Source organism: Ochotona curzoniae, unplaced genomic scaffold (genome assembly GCF_017591425.1).
Source record: "Ochotona curzoniae isolate NIBS_2020 unplaced genomic scaffold, NIBS_Ocur_1.0 scaffold_3223, whole genome shotgun sequence".
Lineage (NCBI taxonomy): Eukaryota > Metazoa > Chordata > Mammalia > Lagomorpha > Ochotonidae > Ochotona > Ochotona curzoniae.
The window spans coordinates 4348646-4374773 of NW_024467108.1; the positions used below are offsets into that span (position 1 = coordinate 4348646).

General features: G+C 40.4%; 1 protein-coding gene across 2 annotated transcripts in view; it reads left to right on the top strand.

The window, feature by feature from the left end:
* Positions 1 to 26128, top strand: part of POLD3 (DNA polymerase delta 3, accessory subunit) — a 50198-nt gene that overhangs the window by 20251 nt on the left and 3819 nt on the right. Inside the window, exons 5-12 of one of the 2 annotated variants that reach the window (XM_040963992.1) lie at positions 16 to 148; positions 7347 to 7611; positions 8567 to 8639; positions 11967 to 12126; positions 14906 to 14908; positions 16141 to 16247; positions 24314 to 24426; positions 25457 to 25535. In XM_040963992.1, the coding sequence (XP_040819926.1) occupies positions 16 to 148; positions 7347 to 7611; positions 8567 to 8639; positions 11967 to 12126; positions 14906 to 14908; positions 16141 to 16247; positions 24314 to 24426; positions 25457 to 25535 (933 nt within the window). The remainder of the gene's footprint in view (positions 1 to 15; positions 149 to 7346; positions 7612 to 8566; positions 8640 to 11966; positions 12127 to 14905; positions 14909 to 16140; positions 16248 to 24313; positions 24427 to 25456; positions 25536 to 26128) is intronic. The other variant, XM_040963990.1, reaches the window with a different exon arrangement.

The following is a 26128-nucleotide window of genomic DNA, read 5'->3' on the forward strand; positions in this document are numbered from 1 at the left end:
CCTGTTGACTTGTAGCAGTGAAGTCCAAGCTAGCCGTGACTGCCAGCATCCATGTGTACAGCATCCAGAAAGCCATGCTAAAGGACAGTGGGCCTCTGTTCAATACTGACTATGACATCCTTAAAAGCAACTTGCAGAACTGCAGCAAGTAAGCTCCTTAATGTTCCTTGTGGGCTTCTTTAGGAATTGATTTTGTAAGATGTTTACACAGTGGCTGCCTCTTAAGAGTGAATGCCAAGTCTAGTAAAACCCCATTTATCTTGCTGTAAGACACATGCCTGGTTTTATTAGTACATCATAAGGTGAAAAATAGCAGCCACAACCCACACTGAAAACCCCAGTGGACTCCCCATAAATCTATTTCTTCTGTCACTGCCACCAAAAATGTTTGTTGTGCCCCTCGCCCCCTTGGTACTCTCATACCCTAGTTTCTGCTTGTGTAAATCCTACCCATCCTTCAAGAACAGGTTCAGATGTCCTTCAAAAAACTATGCCTAATTTGATCTCACTCTTCCATCTAACCAAAAACAACTTCTTGCACTTTCATAGCCAGGAACAGATTCTCTAAATCTTTTCTATCCTTCACAGCACAGGGAGGTGATGTATGCTCACTTTGGAAATTGGTGGTCATGGTCTTGAGTTGTGCTTTCTTAATTAATAGCCCGGTGGCTCTGGGCAAGTTACTTAAACTCTTTGAGCTCTTATTTGTCTTTAAATTGGATGTAATAATGGCGACTTTATGAGGTTGTATTGAAGGCTCAAGCCAGTTCTCCAAACATTTATTGTGAGCTCTCACTACTTTAACAGGTAGTAAGCAAGGTAATTTGAATTCGTTTAGCAAATACAGGACAAGTATATCTGTGATGTACCCCAGATTATAGGGTGAGTATGACCCAGTACCTACTCATGGAACTGATGATCTGTGGGGAGATAGGTAGTTAGCATAGTGTGGCAATGCCATAATAGGAGTGACAGGAAAACGGGATAGGGAGCATTTATATCCCACTTTTGGATGGATGAAATCAGTAGCCAGAGATGTCTTCTTGAAAATTATGACATCAAAGTTGAGGATTGGAGGCCTGTTGGAAATAGCCAAGCAGAGGAGAAATGAAAGAGTAAGACCAGAGCTGAGAGAGAAAACATGATGTTTGCTGGAACCTGATAGTTTTCTTTAACTGGGATTGGAGAAAACAGTGAGCTAAAAGACTGAAGACGCCAGGTAGGAATTAGATTATTCTTTGACTGCTGTAATAAGTAGTTTTATATGTCACTCTGGATGTACTGCAGAGCCATTGAAGTGGGTTTTTTTTAAAAGATTTATTTTTATTTGAAAGTTAGATTTATGCAGAGATATGGAGAGAGGAAAGACAGAGAGATCTTCCATCTTTTGATTCTCTCCCTAAATGGCTATCATGGTCAGAGCTGGACTAATTCGAAGCAAGGAGCCTGGAGCTTCTTCCAGGTCTCCCATGTGGATGCTGGGGCCTGAGGACTTGAGCCACCCATCACTGCTTTCTCAGGCAGATTAGCAGGATCATAAGTAAAATAGCTACAACTTGAACTGGAACCCATATAGGATGCCAACATTTGCAGGCAGAAGCTTAACTTACTGTGCACAGTGCCATAACTGCCACTGGATTTTTAAGCAGATGGAGTAAAATTGTCAGAATTACATTTTTGAAAGATCACTCTGGCTGCCATGTTAATGGTATATCAAATAGAAATATTCTGATGGCAAGGTCATCAGCGAGAAGTGTTTCCATGATCCATGATGGAGAGGATAACTCTGGTAAAAAAAACAAAACAAACAAACAAAAAAACCTGTTGGGGATGGAGAGATACAACAATCACAGTCATAACTATCAAAATGTAGATAATGTGGTAATGACTGGGACAAGGTGGGAGTGGGGTAGCTGTTCATGGTGCTAAAGATGATATGTTTCTAGCTTAAGCAGTGGACACTGAGGGAATGTAAAAGGAGGAACAATCTCTAGGAAGAGGGAACATGGTTAATTAGGTTTGGGACATGTTTAAGGAGCCTGTTAGTAATCTGGTGGGGATATCTATTGCAACAGATAAGTGACTCTAGAACTAAGGAAAAATTTGAGCCAAGGATAGATTTTGAAATCAGAGAAAATAGGCAAGTTAACTAGGTCAAAGAAATGGTTAAAATTTGGGGACTGATGCTATGGGATATCAAGTTAAACATTACCTGCAGCACCAACATCTCATGGGCACTGGTTTGAATACTAGTTGCTTCATTCTTTTTTTTAAGATTTATTTATTTATATTGGAAAGACAAATCTACAGAGAGAAGGAAAGACAGAAAGATTCTTCATCTACTGATTCACTCTGCAAATGACTACACTGGCTATCTAAGCTGATCCAAAGCCAGGAGCCTTCTCCAGGTCTCCTACATAGGCTCAAGGTCCCAAGGCATTGGACCATTCTTTGTTGCTTTCCAGGATATCAGCAGAAGCTGAATTGGAAGTGGACAGCTGGAACATGAACTGGTACCCTTATGAGATGCTGGTGCTTGAGGGTGGAACATTAGTCAGTTGAGCCAAAGTGTTGACCCCAGGATGCTCCATTTCTGATCCAGGTGCTGATGCACCTGGGCAAGCAGTGGAAGATGACTCAAGTTCTTGGGCCCCTGCATCCACGTGGAAGAAACTCCTTGTTCCTGACTTTGGCCTGGCCCAGGTATAGGCTCAGGCCTAGCTCCAGCCATGACAGCCATTTGGGGAGTAAACCAGTGCATGGAGTATTCTTTAACTCTGGTTTTCCTCCTTTCTCTAACTCTAAAAATAAATCCTTTTAAAAAAATGTTACAAAAAATATAGAATAAAAGAAAGGAACATGCTAGCTCTACTTGAAGGTTACTAGCTGTGTGGCCTTGGGCAAATTATTTAACTTCTCTGTTTTGTTTCCTTATCAGTAAGGAAATGAAGTTAAGGAGTATTATTAGCTCAGTATAGAGTTAATAATGTTAACTTCATAGGGTTGTAGAATATTAATATATGTTGTAAAGCTCTTAGGACAGTGTTTGTCATGTAACATAAGAGCTATTTAATGATAGCTTTTTAAAAAATTAAAAAGAATTTATTTGAAAGGCAGAGAGATGGAGCAAGGTCTTTTATCTGCTGATTTATTTACCAAATGCCTGCAGCAGTGAGGCTGGGCTAGGTCAAAGCCAGGATGACAGAATTCCCTTGCCATTTCCTATGTGGTGGCAGAGACCCAGGTGCTTAAGCCATAATCTGCTTCTTCCAGACCCATTAACATCAGGCTGGATTGGAAATGAAATAGCTCAAACCAGGCGCTCTGGTATAGCATGTGGGTATCCCAAGTAGGGAGTTAACCTGTTAGGCCAAATGGCTTGTCCCATAACAGCTGTTTTCAAAGGGCTATGTAGAAAAAGAAGAGCCCAAAGAGCTGCCAACAATAAAAGGAAAACCGAGGTATACAGGATCCCCACACATGAGGGGAGAGTTTCAGCAGGGGGAGGGATTGGTTTACAGTGTGAAATGCTGCTGAGTAACCAAATAAGACAAGAGCTGGAAAGTCCCCACTGACGTAGTGATGGCCTTGATAAGAGCGTTTTCAGTAGAATGACCAAGTTCTAGTCAGCTGAGTCAGTGGGAGAGTAAGGAAGTGAGACAGCTAATACTGCTGACTCTTCAAGAAATTTGATGAGCAAATGAAGGGGAATAGAGGATGGTAGCTAAGGAGGAACTGACACTGAAAAAACGGTGCATGCAGCTTTAACGATGAGGATGGTTTGAGCTTTATGTTTTTAGAAAAGAGGCATGGAGAAGAGAGAGTTGAAAATGTTGGGGATGATGGGATAACTGATTGAGTTGGGTTCTTGAAAGTGAAGTAGATGGAGAATTACCAGACGTAAATCCCAGGAGAATAGGAGTCATGTCTGTTTTGTTAATGATGTGTAAGCAAGATGGTGCCTAGTATGTGGTGGGCATTGGATATGTAATTGTTGAGTGAACTAATGGTGGTTACTAGTTCCTTTCCCCTTAGCTCAGAACTTGACATAAGTGTTTATTAAGCAAGTAACAACAATAGGGTAATGTACATGTCCAGTGTCTTTTAGGATTTCAAGAGAACATTAACACCTTGACAGGATTTCAAAATAATCTGTTTAAATGTGGTCATGACATGTAAGGATCTCAAAATCAATTCTTCCTGTTGTTTATAGCAAGTAAGCAAACAAGAATAAAAGTGACTCAAAAGCTCAGAATGAAATTTCCACAGGGCCCATAAAATAAACATGGCAAGTAGAAACATGGTAAGAGGAAGCACTTCCATGAAACTTTACCTAAATACTTAATGTCCTTGGTAGAAATGCGAAGAATTTATCTCCAATAAAGAAGTTTGTGTTTGGTCCTGAGAATTACAGGCCAACTGAGATCTGACTCATGACTTTGTGTGTTTTAAGAAGTGCTGTGACAGGAAGAAAATTGAAATTTTAGGATTGAGCAGAGATTCTTCTCTCTTCGGACATGCTCCCAGGCTAACTGGATCGCTTCCTCATTGCCAACTCTGGTCCTGACCCCAAGGTGTGGAATGCAAACCAAAAGGAGAAAGAGTTGTTTCGGGGCCAACTTTAGATGTTGACAGTGAAATAAAACATTGCCCTTTTCCTTGTACCTGGAAGCACCACAAGGCCAAAGAGGAAGAATAATGGGTCAAAGTAAATGAGTTCCGTGTGTTCTCATTCTGATGTACCAGAGGTGTGTGTTAACACAGGGTTTTCTGATGTGGACCGTAACAAATCAGTGGAAGGTTTCTGAAGCTGTAGATGGGAGCTTTGAGGCTGTTCAGTGTAAACTTATCCATGACATAAAATGAAATTATCTGATTGCTTTCTTGGGCCTGTTATTCTGTCAGTCAAGTTGTTGTAATTGATGTCACTGCAAAGTTTCTGGTACAAAAAAGAAAAAGGACAGGCGAGTAGCCTCACATTCTGTCACTTAAATAGTCTTTCTTTTGATATGTCTTTCCTGTCACTTGCTATGTGCAAGCAGGTCTTGTGCTGAGTGCCTAAAATGAAAACAAACAAATCCTGCAAGGAGTTGTTACCTACCTTCGCTGAATAAAACACCAGGGAAAAGGAAATGTTTTTGTTTTCTAGGAAAGGTTGGGGAACTTTGCCTTCAGTAGGATCCTTAAAAACATTTTTAAAAAATTGTCTGAGGGGCCCAATGTGGTGGTGCAAGTGGTTAAGGTCCTCGCCTTGCATGCCCAGGATCCCATATGGGCGCCGGTTTTATCCCAGCAGCCCCGCTTCCCTTCCAGCTCCCTGCCTGTGGCCCGGGAAAGCAGTTGATGGCCCAAAGCCTTGGGACCCTGCACCCGTGTGGGAGACCCGGAAGAGGTTCCTGGCTTCGGATCGGCATAGCATCGGCTGTTGCGCTCACTTGGGGAGTGAATCATCGGACGGAAGATCTTCCTCTCTGTCTCTCCTCTCTGTATATCCGCCTTTTCAATTAAAAAAAAAAATTGTCTGAGAAGGAGAGTCCCATCCACCATTTATTGCACTCCATGGATGATCACAGTGGTTGGGACTGGGCTGAGGCCAAAGCTGAGATCCTGGAACTCAGGCCAGGTCTTCCACATGAGTGGCAGGAACCCAGCCAGTTGAATTGTCACCACTGCGTCCCAGGATCTGGATTGGTGGGAGATTAGATTTGGGAGCCAGATATAAAACACAAATAATCCACTCTAGGACGTGAGCATCTTAACCATTAGGCTAGATGCCTGTCCATTGTAACTCTTTAAGAAGGCTGAATGTGCTATCCCTTCATTTTGTACAACATTACATTAAGGATTGTATGAAACAGGCATATCTGTAATGATAAGATGAATTACTAAAAGAGATGAATGTTACTTTTAATATACTATGCAAACTATTCTGCCAGACTTTTTCACTTGGGCTTGAGCATACTTGTCTGGAACTGTTAGTATTGTTAGAAATTGGTAGCAAATTACTGGGGAAGGACTGTAGATTATAGAAGGCAGTGGCTCTGTTCCCAGCTTCTTACATGTTTTAAAGCAGGCCTATCAGGAGATGTGTCGGGAGAATTACCTGGCCAGGAAATTTATCAGGGAAGTTTGTTAATATTTATAGTTCTTAGATTTGATTCAGTCAATACTAATTGCATGGCCTGCTCTGTAAAACAAAGATCTTCAAAATAAGAAATAATCACATGATCTCCCAAGGATGATAAAATTATTAAATCTTCCATTATTATTTCGTGAATTTTTACTCTTTTTTTTAAAGATTTATTTTATTTTATTGGAAAGTCAGATATACAGAGAGGAGCAGAGACAGAGAGGAAGATCTTCTGTTCAAGATTCACTCCCCATGTGAGTGCAACGGCCGGTGCTATGCTGGTCCAAACCAGGAGCCTGGAACTTCTTCCGGGTATCCCACATGGGTGCAGAGTCCCAAGGCTTTGGGCAGTCCTCAACTGCCTCCCCAGGCCACAAGCAGGGAGCTGGATGGGAAGTGGAGCTGCCGGGATTAGAACCGGTGCCCATATGTGATCCCGGCGCGTTCAAGGTGAGGACTTTAGCTGCTAGGCCACGCTGCCGGGCCTGAATTTTACTCTTTTGAAATAGGATTTTTTTTTCCAAAAAAATGTAAAATATTCAGATTGGTGTGGTAGAAGGCACCTGATTGCAATCCTAGCTCTATTACTAACTAGGGTTTCTTTATTTCAATGAGTAGACTTTTTTTTTTTTAGATTTATTTATTTATTTAAAAATTGCAGTTACAGAGACAGAAAGAAAGCAAGATCCTCTAGTCTCTGGTTCAGCCCCCAGGTGGCTGCAATAGCACTCAGGACTGAGTTCGACTACAGCCAAGAGCTTCATCCAGGTTTCCCACGTGGGTAGTAGCGACCCAAGCTCTTGGACCATCTTCTGCTACTTTACACTGGCCATCATCAGGGGAGCTGAATTAGAAGTGGAACAGTCAGGACATGAACTGGTATCCCTATGGTCTGTATTTCTTGCCGTGACCCTACCCACTATACTATAATGCTGGCCCTATCAATGAGAGTTTTCTACTAAACATATTCTAGATATCCTAGTTCCAAAATTCCCCAGTTTTTATAGAATTAGAGTTACAAAGTATACCTATTGCATGAAGAAACAAAGGTTTGAAAGTAAGGGACCAGTGATTGGCATAATGGTTAAGATGTGTCTGACTCCCCATCACAGAGTGACTTGAGTTTGAGTCTTAGTTCCACTTCCCATTTCAATTTTCTGCTAATGGGCAGGAGATAAAGTTTGACACTAACATAAAGTAACATTTCTGCCCTCAGGTTTAGTGCCATACAATGTGCAGCTGCTGTCCCCAGACCTCCTGCAGAATCCTCATCTTCCAAAAAGTTAGAACAATCAAATCTTCAGGTATCAAGTGAACCACAAGTGAATAATGAACCAACTGCCAATGGTCAGGGCCCACCTGCCTCCAAACCGGTTACCCAGCAACCCAAAGGAATTATGGGAATGTTTGCTGCTAAAGCTGCTATTAAAGCCCAAGATGCCAACAAGGAAACCAAAACAGAGGCTAAAGACATAACAAATGTAAGTACTCTTTGAAGATACGCCTTTGATATAGCTCAGCATGAGTATCTAAAAAAGTATTAATAGTTCCAGTGAGGTAAGTTTGTATGTTTCTAATATTCAGACTTTTCTACTTTACTTTGAACTCTTCTCATCTGAAATAGTCCTTTTCATTTTTACTAATATCTCTTGGGTGTGGGTGCAAGTTCCCAAGGCTTTGGGCCATTCTTTTCTGCTTTCCCAGGCCACGAGCAGGGAAGTGGATGGGAAATAGAGCAAACAGAACATGAACCAGTGCCCATGTGGGATCGCAGTGCATGCATGATGAGGATTTTAGCCTCTGAGCCATCACGCAGGATCCTAAAAAATTGCAGTTATTGTCATTACTGTTCCATCATTTTCATTTCCAGGTTTTTGCTCTGGGAAAGTAGAAAAGGGAGAGGGAAACAATAACACTTTTTAAGTTTGTATGATGTGTCAATGATTTGATCTTTGTTTAAATACTCTTATTGATTATATGAGGGACATACCATCATTTTCATTTTGTGGTGATGAAATTGAAGCCTAAATTTGTTAAACGATTTGTGTTGAGGTCATAATGCTAGTAAGTTGTAGAACCAGGATTTAAATCCATTTCTTAATGTTTAAAGGTATTATATCTTGGGATTTCCAGCATGGCAGTGATTGTTCCAGATTGCTCCTTCAAGAGTAGGCTAGGGCCCGGCGCGTTGGCGCAAGTGGTTAAGGTCCTCGCCATGCACGCCCGGGATCCTATATGGGCGCCGGTTCTAATCCCAGCAGCCCCGCTTCCCTTCCAGCTCCCTGCCTGTGGCCCGGGAAAGCAGTCGAGGACGGCCCAAAGCTTTGGGACCCTGCACCCGCGTGGGAGACCCGGAAGAGGCTCCTGGCTTCGGACCGGCATAGCATAGGCCATTGCTTTCACTAATCATGTTTGTTTTCTTCTTTATGCTTTTAGGCATCTTCCACAGGCAACAAGGCACCCGGGAAAGGCAATGTGCTGAGTAACTTTTTTGGAAAAGCTGCAATGAGTAAGCATGTTTTTCTTTTTCCTTGGCTCATAAGTAAATGTTAACAAAATAGCATCATTGAGTGTAAGTTGTCTAGTTTTCCCATCTGGGAGATTGTACAGTGTACTGACTGATATATTGATGAAAGTAACCCAACTGAAGCAGTAGATTTTACGGGTTTCCTGAGCTCAGTTGAGATTTTTTGGAGGTAGTTTACCATTCCTGCTGTTATTTCCCACCTTGAAAAGAGAATGAAGTATTTGCTTTATATGCCTCTTGAAGATGTGTGGTTAAAATGAAAGCGGGACTGGTTGGTTAAGCAGTGTCGTGCTGAGGTTGATACCGGATGCTCAAGTCATTTTGCTTGCTGTGAGACCTTTATGACGCTTGTCTCTGCAAGGGGCAGCAAGCACAAATATTTTGCCTTTGTTCCTTTATTTTTTGCAAATTAATTTACAGTACTGAATGAAACCTCAGGGTGAATTAAAAGAGCCTGAGTAGTAATAGCCATTTAAAAAAAAATTTTTTTTGAGAAAATAAAAATTTCCACTTACTTAAAATTTTAAAAAAAGACGAACAACTATTGGCTTTTTAAATTGACATACTCTTATTACATAAAGTATAGTTATAGGGTTCAGTGATCAACTCAGAATAACTTAGTTTCATTCCTTAAATATGTCTTTCTGTTAGGAACCTTTTGCCTTGTCTCTTCTAGTTCTTTAAAACAGATAATAACTTAATGGAAATTATAAGTAAATTATTTTAGAATTGTCAAAATATATGAATATTTTACTAATTATGAAGCAGAATCTAAGTACAAAAGTGTATACTTGTTTATTTAAGAAATACTAGTTAAGTACCTACTACATGTTTGGCACTTCTGTATTACAGTGATAAAATAGAGAAAGAAGAGACAAATCCCATCCTTAACAGCCTTTATATTCTGCTAAGAGAAACAAACAAATGGATGTGGAAAAAAATAAAATAGTTATTGATTATAATTGCCAGCAGAGAGCAAAAGGACATTATGAGAGTCTTAAATAGGAGAGAAATCTGGAGAAAACAAAAGAATTAAACATTCACCTAATAAAAAGAATCACGAAGTTAATTTACTTAACAGATATTTTCTCAAGGCATGACAATAAAAATTAAGAAAGCTGATTGTGGGTGTTTGAACCATTTAAAATGTAACGCTGAACAGTAACAAGTGTTAGCAGGGATATAGAAAAGTTGAGTCCTCACATGTTGTGCTTAAGAAATGTAAAATGGTGAGTATACTTAAAAATGGTTCGACAGGGTAGTTATCACCTCAGATATGTCATTTCTCACATTGAGTATTAAAAAGAGATGCTTATAATCAGGTCATGAAAGTGTCTTCATCATTTAGGTAATAAGATAATGTCATTAAATTTTCCTGCACAATTTCCCAGAAATCTTGTATTGAATTATTTCTTTATGAGCTACATGGCAAGTTGTAACTGCATATATATGTAAGTTGGAGTTCCCAAAATACTGTTTGACCAAGAGAAAGAAGAACCTCTAAATCTATTGTTTCTTCAGTGGTACTTTTAATTCAGATCAGTTTTCTGAAATTGATAGATTCTGTGCAGTAACCCCTCTTCCTTGGCACAAGATAGGAGATACTTGAAGGTTATTCCTCTTAATGATATACTTGTAAAACATTTGCTAGTAAAACAATGTAATTTATATAATAAAAAGTATAATTTGAATAAATTATAAAAATATTGGGATTGACTGTTTATCTCTGGCACACTTAGAGATACATGCTTACTCTTGTACAATTTAAGATATTTTGGTGGAAAGATTAGAACCACTGGCACTTCAGAACAACAGTATTGGAAATGCAATAGAGTATGCAGCTGTTGGGTTGGTGAATTCCACCACCCCGATCACGCCCTGATCACTCATTTAAGTCTTTTTTTTTTAAGTGAGGTTGCATTTATAGACTTTGATCCATCATCTATGCTAAACTGAATGTGACAGCTGAGATTAAGGTAGCAGTTTTTATCTGTGGTTAGATGAGTGAGGCTGTTATATAACATGTAACCAAAGCTACTTATTGAGGAGCTTCCTGCTGTTTACAGCTGACAGTGTTTAGTGTCTTTGCTTGTAAAAAGAGCCCAGAGTGCAGTTTTGTGAAGGCCGGTTTATATGCTAACATAGTTTCTCAAATGGCTATTCCCATTTGCAGTTTCTTAGTTCTGTGTCTTACACAGTGCTTTTTGTATTTTTTGACTTACATATTGACAAAGGGATAGGTTGGCTTTTGGAGTGTTGGGGTAAAGTTGAACTTTCAAGTGTTAAACTAACTTAGGTTCATGTCTTGGCCTTTCACTTTTCTTTGTTATTACCTTGGATAAGTCAGTCTCACATATTGCTCTCTTAATCCTTACAGTAATACAAATATTATCCCTGTGATTACAGATAAAACTGACTTTGAGATAAAATAACTTGCCCAGAGTGAAGCAGATTTTGACTTAAATTTTTCTGACTCCAGAATAGTCTCCCAATTTTGTTTCTAAGGAAGGAATAAGATTAAAAGCATTGAAGCTTAAAAAGGTAGACTCTAGGGCCCAGCGCGGTGGCGCAGTGGTTAAGGTCCTCGCCTTGCATGCCCAGGATCCCATATGGGCACCGGTTCTATCCCAGCAGCCCCGCTTTCCTTCCAGCTCCCTGCCTGTGGCCCAGGAAAGCAGTCGAGGACGGCCCAAAGCTTTGGGACCCTGCACCCGCGTGGGAGACCCGGAGGAGGCTCCTGGCTTCGGACCGGCATAGCATCGGCCGTTGCTTTTACTTGGGGAGTGAATCATTGGACGGAAGATCTTCCTCTCTGTCTCTCCTCTCTGTATATCCGCCTTTCCAATAAAAAATAATAAAAATAAATCTTTTTTAAAAAAAGGTAGACTCTAGTAGGAAGAAAATTCCTTGCTACGCATTCTGTTATCACCAGTTACGAGCTGTATACTTTGGGGAAACATCTTTTAATCCATCTGACTCTTAAGTTTTCCTCATCTGAAAAGTGAGGATGATACCTCATAAAACTATGTGTATTTTTTCTAAGCTTTAGCTTTTACTATCATTTAGCTCAGGGGCTGCCGTAACCAGAGATTGGTATGAGGAAAGATGAAAACAGTTATAGCTAGAGTAGCAGTTGAAGAGGAGAAACATTTTCTGAGTAGACCCTGAGCTCTCTCAGGACAGGCCCTGTTTCTTATCCTTTTTGCCCTTGCTCTCAGTATATTACCTGGCACTTAGTAGACTGTCAAAGAATGATGGATTAATATTGCATGTTGGGGTTATATATCATCTGCTATACTTTATTTGTAGATAAAGTGAATTTGGATTCAGAACAAACAGTGAAAGAAGAAAAAACAGCAGAGCAATCTCCTGTGTGTGTCCCTGAACCGAAGCTGGCAGCTCCTGTAGGCCTGAAGAATCCCAGCAGAAAAGCAGAGCTTGTTAAGATGCAGCAGAAGGAAAAAAAAAGGTAGGAAAATATCGTTGCTTGTTTGGAAAGAGAGACTGCTTGAGGCAAGAAGGTCTGTTGGGCAGATTGGCAACAGGCAGTTTTTAGCTGAGTCCTAAATCCTTCTTGATACCTTAGGAATACAGCCGTACAACCAAAGAAGAGGGAAGCTTTGTGACTTATCTAGTGAAGTGGGTTGGTGTGGTCAGCTGTTTTGGATGATGATTTAGGGCCCAGAGTCTTTATTTTCCTGTTTTAAAATTTTTGACCCCTTTGAAGGAAATTGATCAGTTTTTCTCCCCTTTTTTTTTTCCATTTTCCATTTGTGGCCATGGCATAGGTATTACTGATTGTGTGTCTGTTTTTCACTTCAAATTGTCAAGTAAGGGTTACTGATTGCAGTCAAATTTAAGAGGAAAAGTTCTTTGTTTTCTTTTTATATCAATGAGTTTATTTTTCAAGTGGTAAAATGTAATTAGAAAAGAAAATAAAATGCATACAAGCTGTTAAGCTGTTAAAAATGGATCCAGGAATTTGAGACACTACCTCATAGCTGGTAGGAATTAGCTTGTTGAAAGAAAATCTAAAGGACGCTGTCAGCATTGATAGGCCCAGAAAGACCTGCCTTTTGTAGCAAAGTTTGAGCTACTCTGAGAGGAAAGTTTCAGCAAAAACAGTAGAATTTCAAATGGTTAAAGTACTGCCCAGTGAGCCTTTTAGGAGCATATGATATAGGTGGATTGAAGTATGCCTAGTCATAGGTTTAACACTCGCTGTTGATATTGGCAAGAATAAGAATGCGTTCAGTATTTCACTACCAGGTATTGTGTTAAGTGTATGTTTTTAGAAATGTTGAACTTACCTTGTATTTTGGGTTTATGCTCCACTTCATCATTGTCCTTTTAGTATATTGTGGGAGTAGATTTGTTGGTAAAACATTACAGATTTTTTTGCCTACTTTCACCTTTTTTGAAGGTGAAAAGTCAATTACTTTCTGGTAATGTCTCTGACAATTTTTAGTAACAAAATTATATAAATCTCATAAAGTTAATTGGAAGAAGCTTTTTTTTTTTAAGATTTATTTTTATTATTTTTTCATTGGAAAGGCGGATATACAGAGAGGAGAGACAGAGAGGAAGATCTTCCTTCCGATGATTCACTCCCCAAGTGAGCGCAACGGGCCGATACTATGCCAGTCCGAAGCCAGGAGCCTCTTCCGGGTCTCCCACGCGGGTGCAGGTTCCCAAAGCTTTGGGCCGTCCTTGACTGCTTTCCCAGGCCACAGGCAGGGAGCTGGAAGGGAAGCGGGGCTGCTGGGATTAGAACTGGCGCCCATATGGGATCCCGGGCGTGCAAGGCGAGGACCTTTAGCCACTTGCGCCACCGCGCCGGGCCCAAAGCTTTTTTTTTTTACAGGAATTTTGTTTCTTTAAAGGAATATTTAGAAATTTTTAAAGAAATAAGAGAATTTTTTTATTACTATTACATATTATTATTATTTTTTTTTTTTAAAGATTTATTTTTATTGGAAAGGTGGATATACAGAGAGGAAGATCTGCCTTCACTTGGGAAGATTCACTCCCCAAGTGAGCGCAACGACTGATGCTATGTTGATCCGAAGCCAAGAGCCTCTTCTGGGTCTCCCATGCGGGTGCAGGGTCCCAAAGCTTTGGGCCATCCTTGACTGCCTTCCCAGGCCACAGGCAGGGAGCCGGATGGGAAGTGGAGCTGCTGGGATTAGAACCAGCGCCCATATGGGATCCCGGGAGTGCAAGGCGAGGACCTTAACCATTGAGCCACCGTGCCGGGCCCTACATATTATTATTAAATAATAAAAAATAAAGGGATATTTCTTTTAAAAATAAATCTAGGCTTGGATACATATGTATAGTTTTTAAAAATTTGTCTTTATTTAAAAGATTTACAGGGAGAGAAGAGACAGATCTTCCATTCACTAGTTCACTCTTCAAGTGGCCACAATGGCTAGATCTGGGCTGGTCCGATCTGAGCCAGGAGCTTGGAACTTCCTCTGGGTCTCCTGTCTCGGGGCATGGGCCCAAGCCCCCAGGTCATCTTCCACTGCCTTCCCAGGCACACTATTGTGGAGCTGGATCGAAAATGGAGCAGTCCCTTAGCATACCTCTACTTCAGGGACCGTGGGATGACATTGGGTGGACGTCCCCCATTCCTGGGTTATGATACAGTCTGGCTGCTGGGAACAGCCCTCTTCTTTTCTCTCCACTTTCCTCCATTCCCTGACCCTCCCTCCCTAATTGGTAGTCCACAGGAGCATGCAACCCTTTCAACTATATAAATATCATTAAAAATAAAATGAATTTATTATTTTTTAAAAAGTAGAAAAGATGCCTTTTATTCCTCATGTAAATCTCTGTGCTAATGGAAAATTTTTTACAGTGGACATATAATATATTATAATTAAAATCAATATTAATAAAAATGTTACCATTGTTGGGGAGGGGGTGAGAAAGTAGAACAACCAGTGCCCATATGGGAATGCTGTAGCATCAGCCATATTGCTTCATTCCAGTTGACAAATGAGGTTTGTAAAAGGCTTGCTTTCTTAGGTTTTTCACAGAAATAACAACTTTTGACTTTGTTAAACCTCTGTTTTCTATTTAATTCATCTGCTCTTTATTATTTTCTTTTACTTCTTTGCATTTAATTGTTTCTTTTTAGCTCTAGATAAAAAGAAAAGCTGATGCTGAAATTTTGATAACATGTATTCTTATTTGATGGACAAAGACTATGTTTTGAATGTGTTTGTGTTTTTGACACACAGTAGGTCATATTTGTTGATTGAATGACTTGTATGATGGAGCATCCATCTATCCAGAGAAAGGATACAAAGCCTGGGCTTTGTATCATGTCATCATAGTCACCTTAAAGTCTTGTTTTTTTCTGCCATTTCTCGTATTGTGTTTTCTCTTTCATGTATTTGTCCCCTGGAATGAGCATTTAGCCTAGTGGAGAAAGTGCGTGTTGAGATTCCTGTGTGCTAAAGCTGTGCCTGCTCTAGCTGCTAACTCCAGCTTGCTGCTAACATAGATCATAGGAGGCAGTGGTTCCTGCCATGCACCTGGAAGATTAGATTAGAGTTCCCAAGTCCTTCCTAGTCCTGGCTCAGTCCTGGCCATTGTGAGAGAACCAGCAGAGGAGATCTCTCTGCCTCTCAAATAAATAAATCAAAATTTAAAAAGGAAAATATTTGTCTCCCCTTTCTACCTGATGAACTTCTCTACAACTTAAGTTTTTGAGGTTCTCAAAAAGAGTTGTGTTTCAAAACACATTTGTGCAGTAAACCTGATCACATTGTATTGTAGTTAATGGTGTTTGCCAGTGTTTTGTGAGAACACGCATTTCTTTCTTGGTCTTTGTATTTTAGTGTTTACCAAACAGCTTTATATATAGTTCATAGCTGTATTATGGTTTGTTGAATGACTGAGGACCAATATGAGAAATAAGATAAATTAAGAAACATTAACTTGTTTATGGCTTCACCTCGTCAATGGAGATCTAGAGGAATATTTTTCTCTGGCCACTGTATGAGCAGGTCACCCTATGTGACCTTGTTATGATTGGGGTATCCTTTTACTGGTCTGTTTTACTGTTCTTTTCTTCTTTTTTAAAGATTTATTTTGTTTTTCGGAAGGCAAATTACAGAGAGGAGAGGTGTTCTGTGCATTGATTCATGCCCCAAATGGATGCAGTGGCCAGGGCTGAGCCACACGAAAGCCAGAAGCTTTTTCTGGGTCTCCCACATAGGTGCAGAGGCCCCAAACACTTTGGACATCTTCTGCCGCTTTCCCAGGCACATTAGTAGAAAGCTGAATTGGAAGTGGAGTCAAGACAGGACACAACATGACACCCAAATTGGCTTTACTTGCTGTGCCACAACACTTGCCCCTTGACTATTCTTTTCTACCTTCTGCAATTAAGACTGTGAATTATAAAACTAGGCTGTATGAGCCCTGCTTCCATTTTTGTTGTATGTAACAGACTTCATTTATTCCTCAGGGGGAAGCGAGTAGAGTTATCTGACGATGAGACGAAGGAAACTGAGAATATGAAGAAGAAGAGGAGAAGAATCAAGCTTCCTGATTCTGATAGCAGTGAAGATGAAGGTGGGTATTGCTATTCATTTTTGACTATAATCATGATCTTTATATTTTTCCTGTGTGCTTGTTAATTTGGCAAATTATCAGATCATGGTTCTGATAAAACAGATTTCAAACAGGTATAAGTGCAATATGTTTCAACCTTAAAATTATTGTGACTCAGATTTGACTTCACTCTGGGAGAAAAGCCATCTGTTGTCCATGTGAGGCCCATGTTCCCTGTGGCAGCCCCTCTCCCCTGCCCTGCTGCTGCTGTAGGCCTGTTCCCCACTCCTCACATGGGACACTAACAACAAGGAGCTAGCCCTGCCCACTCCCATCTTCCTGCTCCTCCCCAGCCCCCAAGATTCTGGTTTCATCTTTCCTCTGTTCACAGACTACCTCTGGACAGTTGTTTTTTGTTCGATGTTTTGTTCTTAGACATCCATCACCACCACTGCTGTTAGTACCCAACACTCTTCCTCATTGCCTCCCTCTGTTCTGCCCACATCCCCTGCACTGGGACCATTTTCTCTCTCTCTCTTTTTTTTTTTTTTTTTTGAGGGTAGTGATATTCCTTTAAATACCTTCTTGCGATTCTTCTAACAATTGTGATATTCTAGGCATCAAAGGTGGTGGTGTTTATCATATTAGTAAAACCAGCATAAAACTGTAACAATTGGTTGAAAAACAGTTGTTGAAAGGGAGTGATGTTGGGGCCAGCACTGTGGTATAACAAATAGAACCACTGCGTATGGGGTAGGCATCTCACATGGATACCAGTTTGAGTCCCAGCTACTCCACTTCAATCCAGCTCCCTGCTAATGTATCTGGGAAAACAATGGAAGGCGGCCCAAATGTTTGGGACACTGTCTCCCACATAGGAGACCTGGAAAAGGCTTCTGGCTTCAGATTGGCCCATCTCGAGCTCTTGCTATCATTGCAGAGTGAATCAGCAGATGAAACAACCTTTCCCCCACTCTTGGTCCTTCCCTCTCCAACTCTGCCTCTCAAGTAATTAAATCTAAAGAAAGAAAGAGAAAATGATACTCTAGGCCCTTACAGTTGTAGTTGTAGACTCTGGGAAATGTAAGAGAAGCAAATGAGATAAAAACTAGAGTCTCACCAAGAAAACCAATATGCTTTTTAAAAGAATAAATGTTCTTAAAGAGCCAAGATAACTTCACAAATCATGGAAAGGGAAAGTATGTACAAATAGAAGGATGCTAAAGAGAAAGACACCTGGACTGAATTGGCATGCTGGGTAACTACTAGAGAAGTCAGCTTGGAGAACCCATGGTAGAAGGCTTGACCTGCTGAAATCAATTCTGCATGAGCTATTAACCTCATTAGGCATAAAACAATTTAGTTAGTAGGGGGTAATCTAGTCCAAAGGAATTCACTGTCACACAAAAGGAACACAGGCAAATGCAAATAAACTAACACTCAAAGAAGTTAAACAATGATGGAGTCTCAGTCAAGTCCTTATCTTGGCTGGATTCTGATGTGAGGCCAGCTGTACCTGCTTGTCTCATTCTGGTTGTTCCCCGCTGCTGTGTGCTGGCACATATCCAGATCTCCTATTTGGGCAAGTACTTTGAAGAGCACTATGAGTGTCAGCTTGCTATGTTAGTAAGGTCTAAACAAGTTCCAAAAACACATCTGATGGTATTTGAAGAGGAACAGAAGAGTGCCCTCTAGCAAAGTCCAGTCAGGTGCTCCTTAGATAACCTCCACCAAAAGATCAACAATAATATTTATGCTTATTTGAAACTAAATTATTTTTCCAAATTTATGTTTATTTAAACTGCATGATATATGTTCAAATTGAATGTTTAAGGTAGCATTCAGAGAATATTTTTAAAATGTTCACTCATCTATATCTGCATTAGCTATATTCATAGTATTAGAGCTCTGGTAAGTGTAGCTGCAAGTAGATTATTATAAGATACTTTATTCTCTTAGCCTGTTTGACTTTACCTGTTATGAACATACTTTACAAAGTTTCTGGAAAGTGGAATTTGAAGTTTATTTTGGTGATTAAAAACTGCAATCTATACATGATAGATCTTCAAGCAGTTTATGAAAAATGCATATTATTTAAAAACTGTGCATGGATTTCAGAAATTTTGGCACCAAAATAAGTTTATGTCTTAATTTTACTTTATATAAACCTTGTGAGTTGCCCTTTTATGTTGTTTTTTTTTTAAATATTTTTTATTTATTTTTATTTAAAAGGCAGATTTACAAAGAAAGAGAAACAGAAGGAACTTCCATTTGCTGATTCAGTTCCCTAAATAGCTGCAGTGGCCAGAGCTGAGCCAGTCCGAAACCAGGAGCCAGGGACCTCTTCCAGATCTCCCTTCAGATTGGCTCAGCTCCAGTCATTGCAGCCACTTGGGCAGTGAACCAGCAGATAAGAGACCTTTATCTCTGTCTCTCCTCTCTGTTAATGTGATCTACCTTTCCAATAAAATAAAATAAATCCTTTAAAAAAAAAGATAAGGATTTCTTTATTATATAATAAAGGTAGATTTACAGAAAGAAAAGTTCCATCTGCTGATTCACTCCTCTGTCAGCTTCAGTGGCTTCAACTGAGCTGATCTGAAGCCAGGAGCTTCTTCTGGGTCTCCATGTGGTGTAGGGTCTGAAGGCTTTGTATCATCCTCTACTGCTTTCCCAGGCCACAAGTAGGGAGCTAGATGGGAAGTGAAGCATTTGGGACAAGAACTGGTGCCCACATAGGATCCCGGCACATGCAATGTGAGGATTTAGCCATTGAGCCATTATGCCGGGCCCAAAATAAATAAATCTTTTTTTTTTAATTGAGTTAATTCAGAAAAGGAATATGCAATGCTGTCAAAGAACAAAACTAAGAAAAGCTATCCTGACTGTTTTACTTCCTCTCCAGTTCCCTGCTAATGGCTCGGGAAAGGCAGTGAGAGATGGCCCCACTGCCACCCAAGTGCTTGGGCCCCTGACACCCAAATGGGAATCCTGGAAAAAGCTCCTGGCTTTGACATTCCCATCCCTGATCATTGTGGCCACCTGGGATATGATCCAGTGGGATCTCTCCAAATTTCCCTCTTATTGTGACTCTTTCAAATGGGGGAGGGAAGTCAACAGAGAGAACTGAAACTAGTAACTGAACTCCCCCAAAAGGGCGTTACCGTAACAAGTGAAAAAAGGCATATATGCAGATGACAGTAACACAAAAGAAATGAGCAAAAGTTGATACTAAGAAATAATACTAAGAAGTTGAAGTACTCTGTGATGAAAGTGCCACCTTTGAGTTTTCTGTGGGTTTATGTCCTACTATTCATGGTTAGCTGTTAAGGGTTGCAGTCTATGATATACTGCAAGAGATACAGTAGTGCCATTCAGGGCGTGGCTTTTTATGGCAACTTGGAATGAGTAGGGGTAGGACACTTAACACAGCGGCAGTTGCTATATTTTCATTTCATGTCATTTATCAGAATGCTTGATCAAAGCTACTGAAAGGAAAAGTCTCAAAGGGAACATTTCTAGGAACAGAGGAAATATAGACAATTCCATGCAGGTACATGGGAAAATAGGAAGTAAATTTAGTAATGTAATGCTAATTAGAACCATCTTCCCTGTTTCCAGTCAGAAAGAGAACTTGAAAACATTCTGGAAAAGTCTCAAACTGTCAGTCATTGCATTTCAAAAAGATAAAATTAGATATTCTAGTATTAATGCAGTAGTCAGAGTTAAGGAATTACTGTGGTTGGTTGTGCAGACATTATATACTTCTAAAATATCCTCTGTAATTCTGATGTGTAATCTACCTGAGTTGATTAGAAATTTGAGTGGAGTTACTAAGTTTGGAAAGGAGTGTGAAGAAGTAGAAGAGAGGTACAGGCTGAATACATGATACAGAGTATAGCCTTTTGGGTTTTTTCCCTCTGGGAAAGATAATTTGGCATCTGGCTAAATATGAACTTTTTTGCCATTTTATAAAATTTCTTCTTTCCTCAAAGCCAGTGGAGCTGCAGTTTAACCCTTTGCACAGTCTGGGTTTCTGTGTTGCTTCTGGTACACTGATTATGTTAGTTCAATATCTGTGTTCTTTCTCTTTTTTCTTTTTTTAAAGAATTATTTACTTATTTAAAAGAATTGGAGAGGCAGGGAGATTGAGCCTCCAGGCCTGCTAACAGGGAGCTGGATCAGAAGTGGGACATCTGGGGCTTGAACCAGCGCCCATACAGGATGCTGGCATCCAGTATACTGTGCCACAACACTGGTGTCTAATGTGCTCTCAGGCTGAAAGGTGGCAGAGGAGCAGCAGCAAGTACTTTGGAATCATATCAAAGTTCTAGTTTTACTTCCATCATCCACTTTATGATTTTGGGCCAATTACTAGGGTATTTTTTTTTAACTTATTATTTTTATTTGAAAAGCACAGTTACAGAATGAGGAGAGTCAGAAGGATCTTCCATCTGCTGGTTCACTCCCCAAATGGCCACAGATGCCAGAGCTCAGCTTATCCAAAACCAAGAGCCAGATGCCCAGCCCCAAGCACTTGGGCCGTCTTCTACTTCTTCCCAGGCACTTCAGCGGGGAGATTGATTGGAAGAGAGGCAGCAAGGACTCCAGTAAGGACCTGTGTGAGATACTGCTACTGGAAGTGAACGCTTAACTCCCTATGCCATGGCGCCAGCTCCCAAATACTAGTTTAATTCCTTATTTCCTCATCTCTGAAGTGGGAATTGTTACCACAAAGTACATAGGCTTTTTATAAACATCAAGTAAGAGGTTCTATCAGAAGTGCCAAAATAACACTTGGCACACAGCTTTTCTTATTTCTCAGTCTAGCCTTGTTTGCGGTATATTTAACAGTAGTAGGTATACTTGCAAGGATTCTCTCAAAAAAAATCTCTTCATCTTTGTAACTCTACTCAAGGGACTCTTTCTCTTTCACTCTGGTAACATCATAAGCACCTCTACTTGCTCTGCTATTACAAACACTGTGTAATGTAAATAAAGCAAAACAACACAAAATGCCAGATCCAGAAAGAAATAACATGAATGTCTGATTTTCTAGGAAGAAATAAAAAATTTAACTAATAGATTTAAGTGTTTGCTAACTTTTTCAGTCCTTGCAAGTGGCTTGTGCAGAATGTTTAGGTAAGGATATGTCTTAAAAATATTGAGTTGTAAGAAATAGCTATAAATGCCTCCCAGGAATTTTAATTACCCATCTCTGCCAGGGAACTCTGACCAACAAGTGGTTGCATTGCTAGATTCCTGAAATTACTTTACCACGGTTTATGTTCTGCCCCCAAAAGGTTGCTTTCCTGAGATGAGTGATGTCTCAGTACTTGACTCTCTTTCCTCTAAAAAGCTTCAGATTTGCTACAGATACATTTAAAGTACACCAATATTACCACACATCCCTTATTCAGTGTCACTGAAAATGCTTTGAGTAAGATGTTATGGTTGGTTAGCAAAAAAAAAAATATTAAGGCAGACGTGTAGATTCTAGTGTATGAATGTGGACAAGATTTTGTTTCTTTGAACATTGATTGTATAAAGCAAATAACAGTAATTTTGTGGGCTTATTATGAGATAAAATGCTATTTTATAAAGCTCAGAAAAATGTAGTGGCTTCCTCTGTCCTTTTCCTCCTTGAAATATTATGTTCATTTTAAGGCTTAAATAAATTAGATATATGCAGTTTTAACCATCAGATAAAACTGAGTTTATCGTAGGTGGTAATCTGTATCATCTGACTCATCTAACTGTTCTCTTGTCAGCTTTGTCCAGTTGCTTTCCATCTTCCAGGGCTTGTTGAAATTTTCTTTTTCCAGGTTTTATTTATTTGAAAGGCATCTATTGGTTCATTCTCCAAATGCCCACAACAACCATGGCTACAACTAAGACAGGAGCCAGGAACTCCATCCAGTTCTCCCATGTTGGTAGACAAGAACCCAAGTGTTTGGTCCATTATCTTAGCCAGAGGCTGGATTGGCATTAGAGCAAACTTGATCCCAGGCATGCCATTATGGGCTATAGGTGGACCAGGCAGTGGCTTAACCCCAGTTCAGATTTCTTATTCATTAAATGTTCTTTTTCATTAAGGACTCTTGATTGCTCTCCTATTCTCTTTCCTTGTTACTGGAATTCCTTCATTATCATGTTTCTCTTGGGGATGTGTGGATTGATCACTCTTTTCAATGCCAGAGAAGTTGTGATGTCTGCTATTTATTGCTGAGAGTCTAGAGAAAGGTATCTAGATAAGTACAGTGGGAGGGACCTTAGAGGGTACTGTTTAGGATTCAGTGTTTCCCTGGTTAAGTCAAGTGGTTGCAGAACTGGAAATAGAATCAGAGCACCTGGATGTGTTACTATGAATCCTCCAAGTTCCTTCAGCTTCCTCACCCTGAACTCTCTGCCTCTGTGACACACCTACCATTGCAATCCAATCTTCCTGGCATTTGTTCCTTGTGAACAACAGCCGCTCAATTCTGAGGTTTGAGTTTTCTTGCTTTAGCTCCCATCATGTTCTAGCCTCCCAAAGCTGTGTTAATAGCTGGACCACTCTCCTTTATTCTTTTTTCTTCTTTTCTTTTCCTTTCTTTTCTTTTGTTTTCTTTTCTTTACTTTTCCTTTCTTTCTTTCTTTCTCTCTCTCTCTCTCCCCCTCTCCCTCCCTCCCTCCCTTCTTTCCTTCCTTCCTTCCTTCCTGTCTTTCTTGTCTTTCTTTGTTTTTTTTTCTTTGTCTCTTGTTTCCCAGAGTTTATAAAGTCTTGGGGCCCGTTTCGTACTTGAAGTGTATAATTTATTGCTTTGTTCTGGCTTTTGTTCTACTTCACCTCTTGAGGTCATTTGACCTTGAACTCTTCACTGCCATAATTTTTAACACTGACCTAATCAGTTGGGAGAATTTCAGATGCAAGGCTTGTGCTAAGAATTCAAACACAGCCAGGATGTTCAGGGAGCAGGTGAGGCTACGCAGTCTCCCGACCAGCAGTTTCTTTGTGGTGATGAAGCAATAGGTCAGCTGAGGATATTTTCACTTCCCTTCTCTTGGGCCTAATTCTAAGACCACTACTGCTGTGGAACTGCTGAGGACTGATGAGATCATTCTGTTGACACTCTCAGGTGATACCTTTTCCATAGCTATATGGGTTCCTTCTTCCCTGAAAATCTCTATAGCCACACAAACGTCATCAGGGGGCATTCACATCAGTAGAAATAATGCCATGTAAAATGTTAAGGGGCTATAACTGTGATCATTTCAAAGATGATTTCAAAGACTTGTTCCACTAAAACACAAATGGTGATTGTGAGTTGTCGAATCACAGTCATAGCAGTTCTGGCATGGGACATTTAATATAATCTGAGGATTAATTCCATGTTGTAGATTTTGAAAGAAAATAAGTGATGGTCAATAATAAGGCAACAGTGGTTGTTGGGTTAGAAAAGGCTGTGAGGAGCTCAACACATTGGCTCAATGGCTAAGCCCTCAACTTGCACATGCCAGCACCCCATATGGGTGCCAATTTGTGTCCCAGCTGCTCTACTTCCCATCCAGCTCCCTGCTTGTGGCTTGGGAAAGCAGTCAAGGAGACCCAAAGCCTTAGTATCCTGCACCCACGTGGGAGACCCAGAAGTCCTGGCTGCTGGCTTCAGATCGGCTCAGTTGCAGTCATTGCAGCCCCTGGGGGAGTGAACCAGTGGATGGAAGATCTGTTTCATTCCCTGCCTTTTCAATAAAAATAAATAAATCTTTTGGAAAAAAAAAAAGTAGTAGAAGAAAAAGGCTATGGAATTAGACTGACATGGGTTTAAAACCACCTGTCTCAGTCACAAATCTGTTTAACCTTGGCAACTCAAGGAACCCCTCCGAGCTTTTGCCTAGACATAATGTGTGAGTAATAGCTGCCTCTTTTGGTTGTGATGAGGCTAAATCGAAACAGATGACAAGTTAACTGTGCAGTCCTTGGTTGGCAGGAATTACTGCTTGTAAAATGCTATGTCTGGACATGGAAGGCTAGAGATGCCAACACAAAAGGCTTGTACTAGCTATTACGTGTAGTTCTCTTAGTTAAGCTTATCTCATTATTTCAGTCTGCCTAGACTCTCCTGGGGCATATGAAGCTGAACCGTCACCCCCACCTCCACCTGTGTCTCCACCTCCTGAGCCAGTGCCAAAGACTGAACCTGAGCCTCCTTCCATCAAGGTAAAACCCCTGGAACACTGCAGTTTCTGGTGCCCTTTTTCACCCCACTGTGCTGAGTCAGTTCAGTTGCTGTATACTGCACAAATGTCAGTTGATGACTCTCGTCTCATTTGACTCTCCTCTATGCTGTACAGAATGGCTTTTCCCTGTCTTCCCACCTGAAGGGTGATTTTGTTGTAGGGTGTAGTTTCAGGAAGTTTTGCAGAGGTGGATCCAGACAACTGGTTTTGTTTGTTGAGTGTAACCTTTTGCATTAGGGCTGCTTTGCTGTAAGGATTTTGTTGGAATTGTGCAAAAAGAGGTCATGCCTGCATCACAGCAAAGTATGAAAACTAGAGGGAAACCAAGAAATCACGTACAGTTGTGACCCTTCAGAAAGCTTTTTGGTAAAGTGCTTGCTGGCAGGAGCTGGCCACACAGTTTTGAGCGACCTCTAGCTGCACCTTGTCTGCTTTGTTGGCACATGTTTTCCTTAGTACATTGTGTGTAAGACCATCATTTAAATCTTGCAGTCATTTCCTCATTAGCCAAAGAGAAATGGAATGAAAGGAAATTGGTATTAGATACCTGTTTAAGACTAAATTAAGTGAGTGTAGTATAGAAAGTTCAGTGTTGGCATAACAAGTAACGTAACAAGCAGCAACAAACCCCTGATTTGGTTCAGGAGTGCTCTCATAATGTCTGCCTGCATCTGCTTGAAAGCCCAAAAGACTGCTCATCTTTTTAACCATGTTGCTTGCACTATCCAACAGGTGCTGATGGGCTTTTTTCATTATTGAATGAATGAACACTGTTCTTTCCTCAGTATGCCACTTCCCTTCTCATAAGTAATGAGCCAGCAAACCTACATCTACAGTGAGCATAACTTATCTGTGTGGCAGGGTTGGTTCCCCTGAAAGTCACACATGAAGTTCCTCTTTCAGCTATTTTATCAAAGTATTAGCAGGTGATTTTTACAGAAGAAAAAACTTTTGCTATTTTCTCTATAGCTTCACTGGTTTACATTATCCTTCTTTGGTCTTTCTTTTAGAACTCAAGAGGAGAAAACAGAAGAAAACGAAGGCGTGTTCTGAAATCGAAGACCTTTGTGGATGTAGAAGGCTGCATGGGTAAGACAGAGCTTTGTCTCTGAAACCAGAGAGTTGTTACCTGAAGGAGCCACCATAATCCCCTATGGAACAGGAAGTCTCAGACTCAAATGTGCATATGAATCATCCACAAGCAATGCTAATGCTGCTTGTGTATGGGCCTTACTTTGAATAGTGTCTGGAGGGCTACGACAAAATCAGGACACGTGGGCTCTTGTTTGGGCCATACGTCATAAAAAGTCACTATAATCTTGGCCAAAAGTCAAGTCACCTTCAGTCGGGTGGGATGCCCATTTTACCTAAATGTAGAGATAAGATTGAGGTGAGACGATATGACTGAAAACCCCTTGAATGTAGAAACAAAAGTGTAAATTGAGGATGCTGTCATCATAGATGTTGGAACAGTCATTGTATTAATGCAAACAGTGTAAAGAAACCCTGCTGATGTATTAGACTCTGAAGAAAGTATCCAGGGTGTTTGGTATTTGTTCCTACTTTTAATTCAGAGGGGGATGACTCACCCAGATTGCTTCTTCAGATTTCCTGTTTATAAGCCATGTTAGGTAAAAGCATGTGCCCGTAATGAAGGCCAAGAGGGCAGTCAGAATCCAGGC